Below are 17,464 nucleotides of genomic sequence, written 5' to 3'. Positions count from 1 at the left end.
TCAGAATTAAAATTTGCTTGGAAATTCAATGTCTTAAAGCCTTTAGTAATCCTTTATTAAGCATATATATGATGTCTCTTGTTTGCTTGTTTGAATCCAAATTAGTTTACCTTCCTATGTTTAGAATGTCACCTTTCGAACCAAATTACTCTGTGTCAAGCTAGACAAGTGGTAAATATAACATAGTTTAAGAGAAGAATTGGCATTTATAGTTTTGGGAAGTATGTTTTTGTTAGATTTGTTGTATATTTTAGAGACTTTTATCTATTTTTGATCAATAATACTGTTACACTGCTGACTGTTAACTGCCCTGTCCACAAATATCCTGTAGAGACATGGTATTACTTGCTTAAAAATATATTAATTATTAATTAATTTCAATTATACTCCTGCCAAACTAGATTACTAGCAGAAAAGCAATACCTCAAAGCTGTGCATTTAAGTTTTTAGAAATGGTAAACCCTTTACATATTCAACAGAATACAAGGGACCTGTATTCATTTCAACATAGTTTGCTGGCATACATTATTCTGAAAACAGGTTTATTAACAAGCATGCAACACTAACTCACTCATACATATTTATAGCAAGCCTATGTTTGTTCGAACCCTAATGTAGGCCACAACGTCAGATAAACAGCATTCAAATGAATCACACAGGTTGCAGCGCTGTGACACTGGGATACAGAATGTAACAGTTAATCTGCTCTCATCAACAACAGCACAGTTTGAAGCCAACAGCTGCAACAGCATGGCTGGGCTCGAGAATAGTCCAATATCAGGTGCAGCTTCGAGTCAATTCCCTAAATTCTCGCAGAACTAATAAAAACCTCTCTGTCCTCAGAGGTGCATGCAATTTTAAGCCAAGGCTGTTCCGACATTCATGAAAAAGAAACTGCATGTGTAAATAAGATACTTCTGAAGACCCACGTACTCCTAATACTACAAAAGACAATACCTCAATACATCAGTGTAATTAAATGTGATTTTCTTTGGTAAAATGGAATGTAAAGTATCACCATTTGGGAAAACAATTTGATCTGTGTTTAATCAATGTGTTTTGAACATATTCCAGAGCACAGCAAAAAAAATATGGATCTGGTTCTGACAAAGTTACTTTCAAATTTGTGAGGGTACAAAATACTATAGCAAAATACATAATGCTCATTGTTAACAGTCTATAGCTTTCATAAGTATTTTAATGATAGTCTCAAATTAGTTATATAGTATTAATTATAGCATTTGTTCCCTGTGTAGGATGCTAAATATGAATGTACTGTTTAGCAGTAACATGGACTAAAAGTTTCACCAGCTAGAAATTCAGGTACATTTAAATGTCAAATAAGCTTTGGTGTAAAGAGTGCAATATGTTTTACATACACCCACATTTGTGTCCTAAAGCAAACAGACAAAGAAAAGAAATACACACAGGCTACAGACTAAATTATTCTTTAATATATTAATTTCAATGTACATAATCCCACATTGGGCATTAGTCATCCTCCTGCTTTTATTTATTAAGTTAAAAAATAAATAAACGCACAAGTGGTATAGGGGCCTGTGGCATTTCTGTACAGCAAGTACACTTCAGAACGTTTCACAGTATGATGTGTGCGTTGTTGATGAATATGGACTCCCGAACGCCAGAATTGAGATTCAGTTTGGGTGGTTACGTAAAAACCAAGGCGGTGCAGAAAGTGCAAAGGGAACTGAGTACTCCAGGGCTTGGTAGGAAAACAGAGTGGTTTATTTTATTCGGCTTTCTCCTTCTCAGCTTCCTCTTCCTCCAGGGCCAGCCGTCGTTCCCTCTCCTTAATCAGCTGCACACCACAGTAAGTGACAAACAGGACGGACAGCGTGGACAGGGGGAAGCCTGTGGAGAACAACGAAGCCATCAGCAAAACCAGTCACTGATTAAAAACATGGTTCTGGATAAGTTCAAACTCAGTAGAAGAAATGGAATTTGAGTAAGTAATGGAATGACACTTTTGTACCAAAAGCAAATTGAGGACCAAAAAACAGTGGCCAAAATGGTTTCATAGAAGTATGCATAAAAATATAAAGAGAAAGAAAATGTTGTATAGCCCATACAAAAGAATATGTTGAACTGCAAAGAGATGTTAAGACAGGGATCAGGAAAGAAAAGAGGGAAATAGAAAGAAACATAGCTATTGGAGCTAAAACTAATGCAAAGAGCTTTTTTCAATACTAGAACAGCAAGCGGTCAATAAAGGAGGAAGTAAAACAGATAAAGGGCAAAAACTAAAGTATCTTGGAAAATGAACAAGATGTGGCAAATGTTCTGAATGAGTATTTCACAGAGGTTTTTACAAACGTAAAAACAGATAACATGCCACAGGTTAACAATCAGTCCAGTCAAACCCTAAGAGAGATCAGGATAAATGAGGAGGAGGTACTAAAGGGACTAGCAGACTTAAAAACAATCAAATCACCTGGGCCAGATGGTATATTTCCAACAGTACTTAAAGAAATGAGGGAAATTATGTATAAGAACATAAGAAGAACATGTTCCCAAATTGTTTTAAATGTTCCCAAATTGTCTCTTCTACCACATTGCTGGGGAGTTTGTTCAGATTGGGCGCCTCTCTGTGTGAAGAAGTGTCTCCTGTTTTCTGTCTTGAATGCCTTGAAGCCCAATTTCCATTTGTGTCCCCGGGTCCGTGTGTCCCTGCTGATCTGGAAAAGCTCCTCTGGTTTGATGTGGTCGATGCTTTTCATGATTTTGAAGATTTGAATCAAGTCCCCACGTAGTCTCCTCTGTTCCAGGGTGAAAAGGTTCAGTTCCTCAGTCTCTCAGTAGGACATTCCCTTCAGACCTGGAATAAGTCTGGTTGCTCTCCTCTGAACTGCCTCTAGAGCAGCGATATCTTTCTTGAAGTGTGGAGCCCAGAACTGTCCACAGTATCCAGATGAGCTCTAACTAGCGCATTGTACAGTCTGAACATCACTGCCCTTGTTCTCAATTCTACACTTTTGACAATATACCCTAATATTGTGTTTGCCTTTTTTATTGCTTCCCCACATTGTTTGGATGGAGAAAGTGAGGAGTCCACATAGACTCCTAGGTCTTTCTCATGCGTTACTTCATCTAGTTCTGTTCCTACCATAGTGTACAGTGAGGGAAAAAAGTATTTGATCCCCTGCTGATTTTGTATGTTTGCCCACTGACAAAGAAATTATCAGTCTATAATTTTAATGGTAGGTGTATTTTAACAGTGAGAGACAGAATAACAACAAAATCCAGAAAAACACATTTCAAAAAAGTTATACATTGATTTGCATGTAAATGAGGGAAATAAGTATTTGATCCCCTATCAATCAGCAAGATTTCTGGCTCCCAGGTGTCTTTTATACAGGAAACGAGCTGAGATTAGGAGCACTCTCTTAAAGGGAGTGCTCCTAATCTCAGCTCGTTACCTGTATAAAAGACACCTGTCCACAGAAGAAATCAATCAATCAGATTCCAAACTCTCCATCATGGCCAAGACCAAAGAACTGTCCAAGGATGTCAGGGACAAGATTGTAGACCTACACAAGGCTGGAATGGGCTACAAGACCATCGCCAAGCAGCTTGGTGAGAAGGTGACAACAGTTGGTGCGATTATTCGCAAATGGAAGAAACACAAAATAACTGTCAGTCTCCCTCGGTCTGGGGCTCCATGCAAGATCTCACCTCGTGGAGTTTCAATGATCATGAGAATGGTGAGGAATCTGGGACCATAGTCACCAAGAAAACAATTGGTAACACACTACGCCGTGAAGGACTGAAATCCTGCAGCGCCCGCGAGGTCCCCCTGCTCAAGAAAGCACATGTACAGGCCCGTTTGAAGTTTGCCAATGAACATCTGAATGATTCAGAGAAGAACTGGGTGAAAGTGTTTTGGTCAGATGAGACCAAAATCGAGCTCTTTGGCATCAACTCAACTCGCCGTGTTTGGAGGAGGAGGAATGACCCCAAGAACACCATCCCCACCGTCAAACATGGAGGTGGAAACATTATGCTTTGGGGGTGTTTTTCTGCTAAGGGGACAGGACAACTGCACCGCATCAAAGGGACGATGGACGGGGCCATGTACCGTCAAATCTTGGGTGAGAACCTCCTTTCCTCAGCCAGGGCATTGAAAATGGGTCGTGGATGGGTATTCCAGCATGAATGACCCAAAACACACAGCCAAGGCAACAAAGGAGTGGCTCAAGAAGAAGCACATTAAGGTCCTGGAGTGGCCTAGCCAGTCTCCAGACCTTAATCCCATAGAAAATCTGTGGAGGGAGCTGAAGGTTTGAGTTGCCAAATGTCAGCCTCGAAACCTTAATGACTTGGAGAGGATCTGCAAAGAGGAGTGGGACAAAATCCCTCCTGAGATGTGTGCAAACGTGGTGGCCAACTATAAGAAACGTGTGACCTCTGTGATTGCCAACAAGGGTTTTGCCACCAAGTACTAAGTCGAAGGGGACAAATACTTATTTCACTCATTAACATGCAAATCAATTTATAACTTTTTTGAAATGCGTTTTTCTGGATTTTGTTGTTATTCTGTCTCTCACTGTTAAAATACACCTACCATTAAAATTATAGACTGATCATTTCTTTGTCACTTTTTTCCCTCACTGTAATTATAGTGGACATTTTTGTTACCTGCATGTAATACCTTGCACTTGTCCACATTGAATTTCATCTGCCAGGTGTCGGCCCACAACTGAATATTATATAAGTCCCTTTGAATAGCCTGTGTTGCCGAGATTGTATCTCTGTTTCCTATACATCAACCAGTTCATAATCCATCTACTTATCTACTTACATTACCCTGAATGCCTACAGCTTCCAATTTGAGGATCAGTCTTTGGTGTGGAACTCAAATATTTCAAATGACACTTAGAACAGGGGATGTACCAACTGACTGGAAGACAGCAAATGTCATATCAATCCACAAGAAAGGGGATAAAACTGAGCCAGGAACTTACAGACAAATCAGTCTCACCTGCATCACCTGTAAAATGTTGGAAAAAATTATTAGACAGAAAATAGAGGAGTGTCTTAATGAAAACCATACTCTTGGAGATAGTCAACATGGGTTTAGACGAGGCAGATCATGTCTTACTAATTTATTAGAATTTTCTGAACATGCAACTACAGCTGTAGATCACGTGAAAGCATATGATATGATATACTTAGATTTTCAGAAAGCTTTTGATAAGGTTCCACACCGAAGACTGATTTTTTCTGGATTTTGTTGTTATTCTGTCTCTCACTGTTAAAATACACCTACCATTAAAATTATAGACTGATCATTTCTTTGTCAGTGGGCAAACGTACAAAATCAGCAGGGGATCAAATACTTTTTTCCCTCACTGTACACTATGGTAGGAACAGAACTAGATGAAGTAACGCATGAGAAAGACCTAGGAGTCTATGTGGACTCCTCACTTTCTCCATCCAAAGAATCTGGGGAAACAATAAAAAAGGCAAACAGAGTGTTAGGGTATATTGTCATAAGTATGTAAGTGTAGAATTGAGAAAAAGGGCAGTAATGTTCAGACTGTACAATGCACTAGTTAGAGCTCATCTGGATACTGTGGACAGTTCTGGGCTCCACACTTCAAGAAAGATATCGCTGCTCTAGAGGCAGTTCAGAGGAGAGCAACCAGACTTATTCCAGGTCTGAAGGGAATGTCCTACTGAGAGACTGAGGAACTGAACCTTTTCACCCTGGAACAGAGGAGACTACGTGGGGACTTGATCCAAGTCTTCAAAATCATGAAGGGCATCGACCACTTCAAACCAGAGGAGCTTTTCCAGATCAGCAGGGACACATGCACCCGGGGACACAAATGGAAATTGGGCTTCAAGGCATTCAAGACAGAAAACAGGAGACACTTCTTCACACAGGGAGTTGTCACAATCTGGAACAATCTGGATCATTTAGTTATTAATGGACACCAAACAAGTACGATGGGTCGAATCACCTCCTTTCATTTGTAAACTTTCTTATGTTCTTATGTTATTATTCCATTATAAATAATACATATTTTGATTGTAATTATATCTTAAATGCAACACTAGCTATGGTCTGTCTGCACCATCTGAACAGGTATCAATTATGAATCTATACAGGTCAAAGTGTAATTTGTTTTGTTTTGGAGGGGGCTCTTTTGTGAGAATTTTATTTGTGCTGCATCACCTTTGATGATCAGTCTCCTGGCGACCAGTTTTGCAAACTCCAGGCTGTTGAGGGACAAGACGTTGTACAAGACAATTGCCCAGAAGTTGGCTGCGTTAAACACTCCTCTTATCCGGCGAGACATGGCTTCGGGCATGGCGTTCTGCATCCAGGAAGACAATTAATCAAAAGCTGTGAGATGAATCTCACATCACCACAATATCAACATAAACAACACTTTTCTTTATATCCGAATATAGTTCAAACCAGGTGATCTTACTATTGGTCCTGGAGGGGCAACGTGTTTATATGTTTTAGATCAATATTATGATGAATGCACACATCAGAAACATCGAAGTGTTACTCAAACATGATTTAAAAAATGTAGCCACAGCAGTGTATGAATTTAGCAACTTCCCATGACAAGGCAGCTGTACAATTACAAGGAACAAAAGCATGAAAGTATCCATTCATAATTTACACTGCCAGCCTCACCTCCATTGTCGCAAATGGCTCAAGTTGGAAGAACTTCGCCACCCACAGCTCAAAGTTCAAGCCAAAGCAGTTGCACACAGACCAGATGTACACGATGTCACACGGTCCCAGCCACAGCGTAGTGATAGCAAAGGTGGATATTGTCGCCATTAACTCCTTTCGGATGCTGTCATGGTTCTCGCCAAGATAGTCATAAACATACCTATTGAAGAGAATTGAGCGATGAGACACACGTTTGTATCGCTGTAATCTCATTAGTAGGACCACAGTGATGGTAATGTTAATGCAGCTACTGTATGACAAAATCTAGATACATGATTAAAGATGTACCCTTAAAACTAGTCTAACTCCTTCACTCTAATAATGTATCTGATTGTCACTAATAATTTGTATATATTTTTAATGTACAGACAGGCATTTTTAGGTTAAAACTTACTTGCACAACCAGTCGTTTATTCCTCTGTCGAAGTGTCTGTAAAGGAAACAAGGTGAAATGTTATTTTAGTATTTTTGAGAATGTATACTTGGCCAAAACACATCTTAATTCTGAATATCTGCATTACAACGCAGGTGTCATTTGGTTGTATACACTCCAATGTGAAGATGCAACATGTTAGCTATACAGCTCTGGAAAAAATTAAGAGACCACTCCAAGTTCAGAAATCAATGTTAAGTGGTCTCTTATTTTTCTCCAGAGTTATATAATAACTATGATTTCGTAAAACATAGTATGAAATCCCTAATGCACTGCCCATTACCTCTACACTGGTGGCAACAAAGATGAAATACACAGCTATAAGAATCACTTACTGTATGAACAGTAAAAAGGGGAAAACTAGACATTAATGAGGAATCTGTTGAAAAAGGGGGAGATTTATAAGACCACTTTTTGACCAGTTTGGCAGTTGGGGATGCAAATGAATAGAACACACAATTTTAAGTTTTTATGTAAAATAAAACCTTATGAATTATTACTTTTTATTCCTAATCCTGAAATATTGAACAGACACAGAAAATGTCACTAACACTTTTAACATTTTGCACAACATTCACAAAATGGTAGCTTAGCTGTGTTTACTTTACATTTGTGGGCCTGTGAGCCCTCAGAGAGAGACAAGCGTCTGCTCAGTGTTCAGCTGTGTTTGTGTGACTGTGAACATGTCACCAGACGAAGTTTAAACCTGGTGTGTATTTCACAGGACAGGGGAACAAGAGAATGACCCACATGTTCACTATCAACACTAGTGTCTACAAAATGTTTACAATGAATATCAGAAATGGAAATGTAAGAGGAAAATAAATCAGATAAAATTATCAAAATATAGGACTAAACCATATTTGTGGGGAATCAGAGGTAAAAACTGTTGGCCAGTGATGCATGGAAAATGGACAGCTGTGATGGGTGTGAGATTATCTCGGCACCAAATGTAATAGATTTATTGACTGGAGCCTAGACAAAACAGAACCGGTACGGGAATCAGTTGGGAAGTGACGGTTATAAATCTTTGACAGGATGCTTACGTTTCGGCAAAGACATAGAGCATGGTGATACATTTCGGGGGCTGTGGGGGGTCGAGGTGGTCGAGTCTGGACACGGTATTGATGACGCCAAACATCACGGCCGCTTTCACCCAGTCGTACACCAGGTTAGAGTAGGCCAAGCCAGCTGTATTTTTAAAGAGAAGAGATCGTGGTTAATTTCAGGAAGCAGAATAAAAAGGCAAGGATCTGCAGCCATGTTATACAATAATTGCAGCTCAAAATTTACATTAAAAAAAAACACTTAAAAGTGGATCGTTTTAGAAAAGAAATGTCAATGTTTTAAAAAGCATATTACAAGGGGGGCATGATAAATACAATATAAAACAATTCCTAATATTAACAACAATAATAATAATCTAACACAAAACAAAACCAAATATTTTTGAAACCTGACAGTATGTGTAATATAAAAATACTCACAAATTGTACATTAAGAGAGCAGCCACTGACCTAGCGACCAGTCCGAGAGGTTCTTCAAAAGTTTCATGTCCGAAGGGATGGTGAGAATGTAGAGGAAATGGAAAAACATGTCCACCACCACGATGGCTCCCAGGTGCAACAAAGCACTGACCCTGATGTTCCACAGCTCTCGCTCTTTACGAGTCAAGTCAGGGTTATTGGCCTGTAAACATCATAACTGGACAGTAAATCGGGCTTCTCTCCTCTGAGAAGTATAAAGATAAGCTGACATGATTTTATCCACACAGAATGATTCTCTTTGTTTGTTTACTCTCAGTCCATTTCCTGAAGACCACAACCATTGATGAACCACAACAGGTCAGAAACTATTGTGTGAGAATAATTTAATTTAATTTAATTCTATTGAAATTGAACTTCAAATGATGGCGATCAAAATAAATCCTGATTAAAAAAAAGTGGTCCGCAAAGCAGATTAAAAGACACTGATGGTTGCTGGCCTTGAACAGAGACTGAAAGTGGATATGATTCTGGATTCAAAGTAGTCCAAGTTACACAGAAGGTCACGGGAAACACAATACCCATCCATCGCCTGGACTCTTGGTCTGGGTCAATGACACTGGGGTACCCAACACTGTTCAATAGGACAAGACCATTGGTTTTGATTAGGTCAAAGGTTATTGCAGAGATGTGCGTTGTGTTTGATGTCAGTGTGTTCATGGAAGATTAATATAGAATGCAGTTCTCCAGAGTTATAATAATTACAAGAACACTTACTTAATCAGCTAACAAGTCTCTCTCTATTGTGACAGAGACCTCTGCTGGTGAGGATGGGCAAGTGCATGTTTATAAAGACCCAGGAAGGCATGTGACACCATCTACAAATCTGCTGACACAGAACTTCCTCTTGAGCAAAAACGTCTGAGGAGCCAACCATGTATTGGTAATAATACAAACTTCAAAAAACGTTCTTCAAAACTCCATTATTCATCCTGCTTGTACACGGCCACAGTGATGTCCTTGATATATAATCAGTATAATCTCGAGACTCTTTGAATCCCTGGAATGCGTCAATTTTAAAAACCCACCTGGACATGGAATTTATCAAAGGTCATTATGGGTCCGAAGAAGAAGAAGGGGAGGTAGAAGTTGTACTTGAGCAGGTCCAGAAAGGTGTAATTGCCATCTTTCTTTTCGTAATTCTCCAGCGCGAAACTCATACAGCGCATGATGGTGAAGCCACTCCCACCGAAGAACAGGACGTCTTGCAGGTCAAAGTTGCCGGTGACAAAACCATTCTATGACAACAAGAAGAGAGGTGAAATAGTGACTGAAAAAGGATGGTTTGATCTGCAGGTAAAATGGAGTCACCAAGCAGATGAGAGAGAATTGTTGAGTGTTGTTAAGTAACCCTGATCTCAACCCTTAATTGATCCCATTACTAATGTGGAGACAATTGTTTGAAGGCCTCAGACTGATGTCAAGTTGAAGTTGTGTAAGAGAAAGAAATAACAAAACATGGCGTACATGCAGATCGTGTTGTTGTTGTTCTAAAGAATTGTGCAAGATGGTGTTTACTGCAAACCGCTTGTAACCCTTCAACCATGTTGACCAACTCTGTGTTTTTCCAATAAGCGAGAACTTGCTTGCTACCAGATATTTATTTTGGAAAGTGGTGAGATATTGGCCTACCTGCCAGGAACTAACAGGCTCCAGTTTGAACGTAGCCAGACTGACGAGGCCGGCAACAAAGCACAGCCATTTCTGTTTGACCATTGCGATGCTATAGAGCAGGATACAGTGGGAGAGTATGAGCATCATGTAGGTCAAACCCATGGTGCAGAAGACTGCCAGCATCCCGTAGACCATGTAGACAGTGGATCTGTGCTGTGGGGGAAAGAGAAGTGTTGTTGTTATTTTCATAGTGTCACTAGTTTACCAGACATAAGTAAAGAACTGTAAAATCAACACAGCAACAGTTACAAAGACAATTCATTTTAGAACTCAAAATGACAGAAGGTAAGTCTACTGACTATAATTTCATATTTACTATTACAATCTATTGACTGAAACTGATATTAATGTTGTTTCTCAATCACATGGAACTACCAGTTGTCATTGAGATCAAATCACTACATATTTTTCAATATGACACATGAACACATCACACAATGAAACTAATCACAATTTGCGGTTGATGATTTCATGTGAAGGCCACAGCTCAACTACAGAGTATAGCGAACATAATACATTTATTCAATAGAAGTAAAACGGTTACCTTACATCCGTCAATACCAGTCTTCTTTGATAGCAAGATAAAGGGAAATAAAAATGATTTCAAACCCAATGGGAATCAGCAGAACAGACTGTGTTGTCCCCCATTCACAGTGTTAAATCTCACATCCTACACTGACACTGTTTCTCACACCCCCGACTGTGTTTGTAATGTGGATTCACGTCTTTAACCTTGGCTTTTTTAAATGAATGTGCACACCAGTGTGGTACAGTGGTGTCCAAATTTGGTCCACTAGGGCTGTAACTGTAAGTCCCTTTCAATCATTAGTGGCTAATGACACTAAGGAGGTGGTGGTGTTAACAAGTTCAGCAATAATTATGTTCAATTACATATTTAAAAACATGTACAAAAATAAAGTCTTTGAAAACCAGTTGACTATGTGTCTGGGCTGGGGCTTTAAAACATCATTGTTTTCAGATGCCTTGACTTGACAAAGCAGCAGAGCAGGTTAAGCTTTTCTACGAACACCACACCCTGCATGAGTGAATGATTTGGCTCCTAGTTCCCATACTGCCTAGGCCCAACACAGTTAATCACCTAAAACAACAAAGAGGAAATATGCATTGTGCTTGAAAGAAACTCTAAACCTACCTGTGGGGCCATCATGGAGCAGATCTTTGCAAAGATGACGTGACCGGACAGGGCAAAGACAATGTGGTTCCGGAACTTTGTAAACCACATGACCCATTCAAAATCAGCTACATCCTGCGAGAAGTGAGACAAACACCAGGGAAACAATGAAACAGAAATCTAACTTGGATGTTTTCTAAAGTGCTCATCTTAAATTGATATTATTATTATTATTCAACAGAAGAAAATCAAATCTATGAACACTTTTCCAAGATTAGTGGAGAAAGGGAACAAAATAATTAAAGAATGTTCTAAAGAAACAGACTATTTTTTTATTAATCACAAAATAAGGAATATTAAACATTCATTAACAACTTTATCACAAAGATCTACTAAATACTCAGCTTCTTCTTGAATAAATACCATGTTCTATTGTCTACTCACCATTTTCCTGCCAAAGTAAGTCCATCCTGGTTGGACACTTTCTTTGAAGGTCTTCCTGTCCACATTTTCTGAAATGTAAGTGATCAAAGTGAAATCTGATTTCCTTTCAAATTACATTCTGAATTAATTGAATGTATTTCATATTAATGCAAACATTATTTAATTTATTTATTTAAATGTTTACTTTTTCTATTGGAACCAATCAGATAATTATTAAAGAACACAGCACATTTCACACTTAAACTGAGTGGTGTTTTTTTCAATATTGATGATCCAGCAGCTGCCAAAGTAGAATGAATTCAGTGAAAAAAAACATAAGAACACGAGGAAAACAAGATTTTTGCAACCATTACTTCTCACTCCAGTCAAAGCCTCACAAAATGATAGGTTGCGAATGCTACCCAAAGGGGGAGAGGACTTTGCACGTTACCTATAGGCACAGACATCCTGTCTCTTTTTACCAGAGCTAACGGGCACACATGTGAACTTGCAGCCTTTAAGTAGTAATCTCCAAGGTAACAGCCTACATGGAGATGAGGCCACAAATTAAGTACACAAAAACAACATTAAAGGGGGTAGGGAACCAACAGGGACTTGCACACAAAGACTCAAATGACAGGAGCAGGAGCCACAGGGCCAAGCTCTACTGGAAGATGACAACAACAAATCTAATGGGAAGCAGGGGCCAACAACAGGTGCCTTCACACCAACAATTAGACCAAATCAGGAGCCGGATCCAAAGCCACGCTCGAAGGGAAAAAGCTTCAGGCATGGGAGAGAGCAGGTCATGAGGTTCATCAAGTGATGTCTGAGGCTACCAGCCTACCAGGACAGAGCACAGACAGAGGCTGGCAGACCGGTACAAACCTCTTATTTACACAGAATCCAAATATTGTTCAACATGTATTAATTGTATTACTCTTCAGAAATGTTGGTTCAGAACTGGCAACTACCTCTTCCTCATATTGGAGAATATTTGAAATAGCACTGACTAAATAGCACTGCTAAATTTAGCATTAGAGTACTGTAACTTTTAATAGCCCCAGTCCCATTAACAAATGGTTTCACTTAATGTCTTACTGTAAATGTAATTGAAAATGTTGACAGACGTTTTGGACACAGCCGTACCAACAGTGTCACTGTTAATCTCCTCTTCAACCGGATTTTGTTTGTTTGTTGTTTTCTTGTTTATGTATTCATTTGTGTATTTATTACCTAGGGTGACTTACAGTTGCATTTTTCAAAGCATTACAAAAGATAGTGAATATGATAAGATAGATAGACATTCCAGTACATACGAACTCCAACGAGTACAAACTACTGTTCCATGATGGTGTGTGCCAAAGGGTGAGCAAAAGTATCAATACGACAGGAGCAGATACCATGAACTTATTAAAATGCTAGAGAATACCTAACTAATCAGGAGCATCAACAATGAAATGGCAGCAACTGGGTAAAACAACGTAGTAAAAAGACAAAAAATCATATTGTAACGTTGTTACAGATTTAAAAAGTGTGGCCCTATTTCACTCTCCTTGTGGGTATACATAATAGAAGTATATAAGTAGAAGGCACATTTTCTCTAATTAAAACGATACCCTAATGAATTAAAAGCTTTGGTATATAACTGCACTGATGTATTTTCCTATCCTCCGCCCCTGTATTAATACAGACAACTGATTCATTCTATTTTACATGCTCTGCGTGCTTTACACATCTGCTCTCCTCTCGCCCCTGGTCCTCCTCCCTGTTTTAATACCCCGTGCTCCTCCCTGGCACATCTCTGAGGATGGAAATCCTTAGCATATGGGTTCCTAAGAACAGCAGGTCGACTCCTTAACGATCCTCAACAATAACAATAATAACAACAATATAACATAAGAAAGTGTCCAATCGAGAGGAGGCCATTCGCCCCATCGTGCTCATTTGGTGTCCATTAATAACTAAGTGATCCAATGATCCTATCCAGTCTATTTTTGAATGTTCCCATATTTTCAGCTTCAACCACATCGCTGGGGAGTTTGTTCAGATTGTGACGCCTCTCTGTGTGAAGAAGTGTCTCCTGTTTTCTGTCTTGAATGCCTTGAAGCCCAATTTCCATTTGTGTCCCCGGGTGCCTGTGTCCCAGCTGATCTGGAAAAGCTCCTAACTCTTCCACTTCTCCTTTAATGTATGGCTTCAAAGATAGAATAATTCTTAACCAATTAATGTAAATGTAGTTGGATCAACATTGTTACATATTTCCCAGGCCGTAGAGCTTCATATTGCATGATCCAGAGACCAGTAGTATCGGTAGGATTTTAAAAATGGGCAGCAAATGAAAGACACAGATTTCAGATCTACACTGCAATCTTCTTATTATATATGCTCCTCTGTGTGGTTGCTGAAAGAGCATTCGAGTTAGATAAAACTTTGAAGACAGGAGCTTTCAGATTCAAGGAAGTTCATGTTGCATATGTTGTTGGACCGTTCACATGTCCCCAATGCAAACTGCATCATTAATCACTGAATTCATCTGACAGACACGTGCCACACAAGGTATTATGAGTCAAATCAGGCAAAGTCTTTAATGCCTGGGTAACTGCCAAGGTTGCCATGTCACTGCACATTGCACCTTGCACTGGACATTGCACTGATCCCTAAGAGCTGAAGGACTTTGCTTTGTTTCCAGAAGATCTCTACACAGCATCATTTTGAAAAACATCTGCTCTGCTGATCACAATGAAAGGTTCCCAAGTCTTTAAAATTGTATGTTTAAGGTCGATCTATAAGCCCTCCTCCAGAACCAGGTCTGAAGACCCCTGGTGTATAGATTTTTAATACAATAATGACGTTTATCTGATAATCTTCCCACAATGGTTTGAACTTGACTAACATTTTTCCCATGATCCATTTTTCCACAAGTTTTCCATTCCTGGTGGGTATGAGGGACATGTGTCTGTTCAACCAATTTTCCACCTTAAAGGACAACACTGTGTAACCACTACACAGCCACTGAGATGACTCAGGGTCATCAGGATGAATAATCATGTTGTGCAGTGAAGTGATGTTTGCCAGGTTGCTTCTGTTCTGTTAACATGAACCTATCTAGTCACGTGCCTCATAGAGTTTTGAGAGAAGTTTATGCGAAGCTCGTCAGTGTAATGGAGTTTAACTAGTAAAATTTGTCTTCCTTCTGAGTCTTTGACCTACCCACGAATCACAAATTTGTACCTTATCACGTTTTGAGTAGTCGAAAGTGACTGACAATGAATTAAACCGTGATAGGGTACAGGTTTGCACTTCTCTACTCGTGGCTAATCAAAGTGTTGATTTGGTCCAACCCTCAATCTGAAATGGCAGGAGAGGAATGTGAAAGGTTTAAGATTTTAACAAATGGAAAGACCAGCAGTAGTCGCTGTTGTTATTGTTTATCTGTATCTGCTTACCGCTCGACGCTTCGTAGATCCAGCTGGCGGCCCAGAGGACTGCGAGGGCTAGGACGGAGGTGTAGAAATACAACTCATACTTTGGTAGAGCGGCCTTAATCCCCATTGTGAAGGTTTAGCACCAATTACAGATTCGAGAAAGACCTGTGTAGTGAAGAACCCAAATAAATCATTTCATACATACATAAAGGTTTAATGTCTGTAATATAAGAGATATAATAGACTCATAATTGAATTACATGTATATCGTTTTATTAAGATAGGGATATTAGGTTACTGCCAAACAAAAAGGGAAAAAGATGTGAGCATCATTTATGGGCCCAGAATATATGTTGTTAACCTTTGTAATATATAGCACCATCAATGAGGTAATTCAGTCGGTGTAGGGCAGTTATTACTATCTAAATTCATATCTTATATATTATAGAAATGCCACATTATGAAGTTTAAACAGCACAGAGGAAAACATATTAAGGACTGAACCACATCAAAACAGTGCCCTGCCCACCAGTTTGCAAAATGTAACTTTCACTTTATTGATTTGATGTAATTAGTAGGAAAGTGGCATCTAATACTAAATTAAACTACAATAGGGTACCGGTTTGTATTTTGCAATTCACATGAAGGTCAAAGTTTTGATTTGGTCTATATATGGGATATATATATATATATATATATATATATATGGATAGATAGATAGATAGATAGATAGATAGATAGATACTGCATCAATACATCTGATGTTTTGAAGTTGAATCTCCTAAAACAAGTCGAATAGCTCAATATGTTGCTGTTTATATTGATTTGTAGGATTAATAGGATGTAAAGTAGTATAATACGATTTATCACTTGTTTGACGCATTTTGAGCAATATTCCTAACAAACACACACACACACACACACACACACACACACACACACACACACTACATAAAACATAACTGTCTTTACAATGTACAACACCCAATCAGAATGGCAATACAAAGTATACTACCACTCTCAAATCACTTCATAACTTATCTGTGTTGGGGAAACACGTTTTGTACTGTATGAATACTGTACCCATTCTCCATTCTCTACAAAGCAACCTTATTAATACAATTATTAAACCTAGAATAACGCTGAAACAGATCAAATCAAGGATCAAGCTGAATAAATCCGTAGGATACTACTAAAGTGAAATCTAATCCTGTTCTCAAGGGCATCTCAGGTATTGATCCGCAGGCAGGACGGCCAGCGCTGCCAGTGACTTAAATGGGGTTTAAGAGCCGGAGTGAAACCGCCCCGTCAGCTGCGCCAGACCCGCTGCCTATTTTAGGCTGGGAATTGCAGCTGCGGTGCCAGGAGATCCAGCGCCGCACCGGGCAGTCGGGTTGAGCTCAGAATTTGCACCAAAACATGGAAAAACTGCGGAAACACTGACATGTGAATTTGCAATTGCACCAATACATAGTCTGATATTGAAAAGATGCAAATGCTAACCCTTAGCAAAGGTACATCTTAAGAAAAGGCTATATATTTGTCTTAAACGCTGCAGAGATTTATTTCTTCAGCCACTGGTGTGTCAGGAAAGTGTGCTACATACAAATCAGGCTTATATTGTCATGCAAATTGATCTCCTTCTGCAATAATAGATGATGTTGCCTCGTTTTTGGTTTCCCCCTTGAGTAACACTTGTTATACTGACCTTGAATGTGGTGCTTCAGCTGTCAATCACAGAGCTCAGGAGAGGGAAATAGACATATACAAAAAAAAAAAAACCTCTCTTCAAATAAAAAAGGGGGGAGGGGGGAAGAAAAATGCTCTCTTCTAATGCATCCGTCCCGTTAATGTTATGCTGATCAGGCACCCCCTGCAAGCAGCAGCAGTCGGTACAGAGGGAGCAGTGAGAGGGGGGCGCTGAGGGCTGGATTTATATTTGTGAACTGCACTGCAGAGGGCTGGTTCTGCAGCTGTCTGTCAAACACCCGGCCACAGATACAAATACTGCCTTTATGTTATTACCTGTGTGCAGAATACTGTAGTATGGGGTCAGTAGTATTGCATAGTCAGCATGATCAGCCAGTAATTCCAGATTCACAGTTATATCTCATC

At 39.3% G+C, this 17,464-nt stretch overlaps 1 protein-coding gene across 3 annotated transcripts; it reads right to left on the bottom strand.

Moving 5' to 3' along the window:
• Window positions 1-1,432: 1,432 nt before the first annotated feature.
• Window positions 1,433-17,273, bottom strand: hhatlb (hedgehog acyltransferase like, b). 3 transcript variants are annotated; one of them, XM_066716967.1, is made up of 13 exons: window positions 17,058-17,273; window positions 15,371-15,514; window positions 11,943-12,010; window positions 11,520-11,633; window positions 10,911-10,934; window positions 10,325-10,519; window positions 9,721-9,930; window positions 8,666-8,837; window positions 8,195-8,339; window positions 7,110-7,145; window positions 6,674-6,875; window positions 6,200-6,341; window positions 1,433-1,872 (listed from the first exon to the last, which is right to left on the bottom strand). In XM_066716967.1, exons 2-13 carry the CDS (start codon window positions 15,474-15,476, stop codon window positions 1,751-1,753), a joined length of 1,536 nt encoding a protein of 511 aa, XP_066573064.1. In that variant the 5' UTR covers window positions 15,477-15,514; window positions 17,058-17,273; the 3' UTR covers window positions 1,433-1,750. The 3 variants fall into 3 exon arrangements, with proteins under 3 accessions (XP_066573064.1, XP_066573074.1, XP_066573083.1); XM_066716977.1 differs by lacking the exon at window positions 10,911-10,934 and having other exon boundaries at window positions 17,058-17,272; XM_066716986.1 differs by lacking the exon at window positions 15,371-15,514 and having other exon boundaries at window positions 17,058-17,272.
• Window positions 17,274-17,464: the final 191 nt, after the last annotated feature.

The sequence above is a fragment of the Amia ocellicauda genome, chromosome 2 (genome assembly GCF_036373705.1).
Source record: "Amia ocellicauda isolate fAmiCal2 chromosome 2, fAmiCal2.hap1, whole genome shotgun sequence".
Classification (NCBI taxonomy): domain Eukaryota; kingdom Metazoa; phylum Chordata; class Actinopteri; order Amiiformes; family Amiidae; genus Amia; species Amia ocellicauda.
Note: the sequence above shows the minus strand (reverse complement) of the source record. Positions and strands in the feature narration are given on the sequence as shown.

What these genes read in the sequence shown, in the direction of transcription:
- hhatlb (XM_066716967.1), bottom strand. Translation starts at nt 15,476, where the DNA reads ATGGGGATTAAGGCCGCTCTACCAAAGTATGAGTTGTATTTCTACACC. An exon ending in CTCTATGTCTTTGCCGAAAC is followed by an intron (nt 7,146 to 8,194) that starts GTAAGCATCCTG and finishes TTTCCTTTACAG; the next exon opens with ACACTTCGACAGAGGAATAA. An exon ending in CAGGAGACTGATCATCAAAG is followed by an intron (nt 1,873 to 6,199) that starts GTGATGCAGCAC and finishes TGTTCTCCACAG; the next exon opens with GCTTCCCCCTGTCCACGCTG.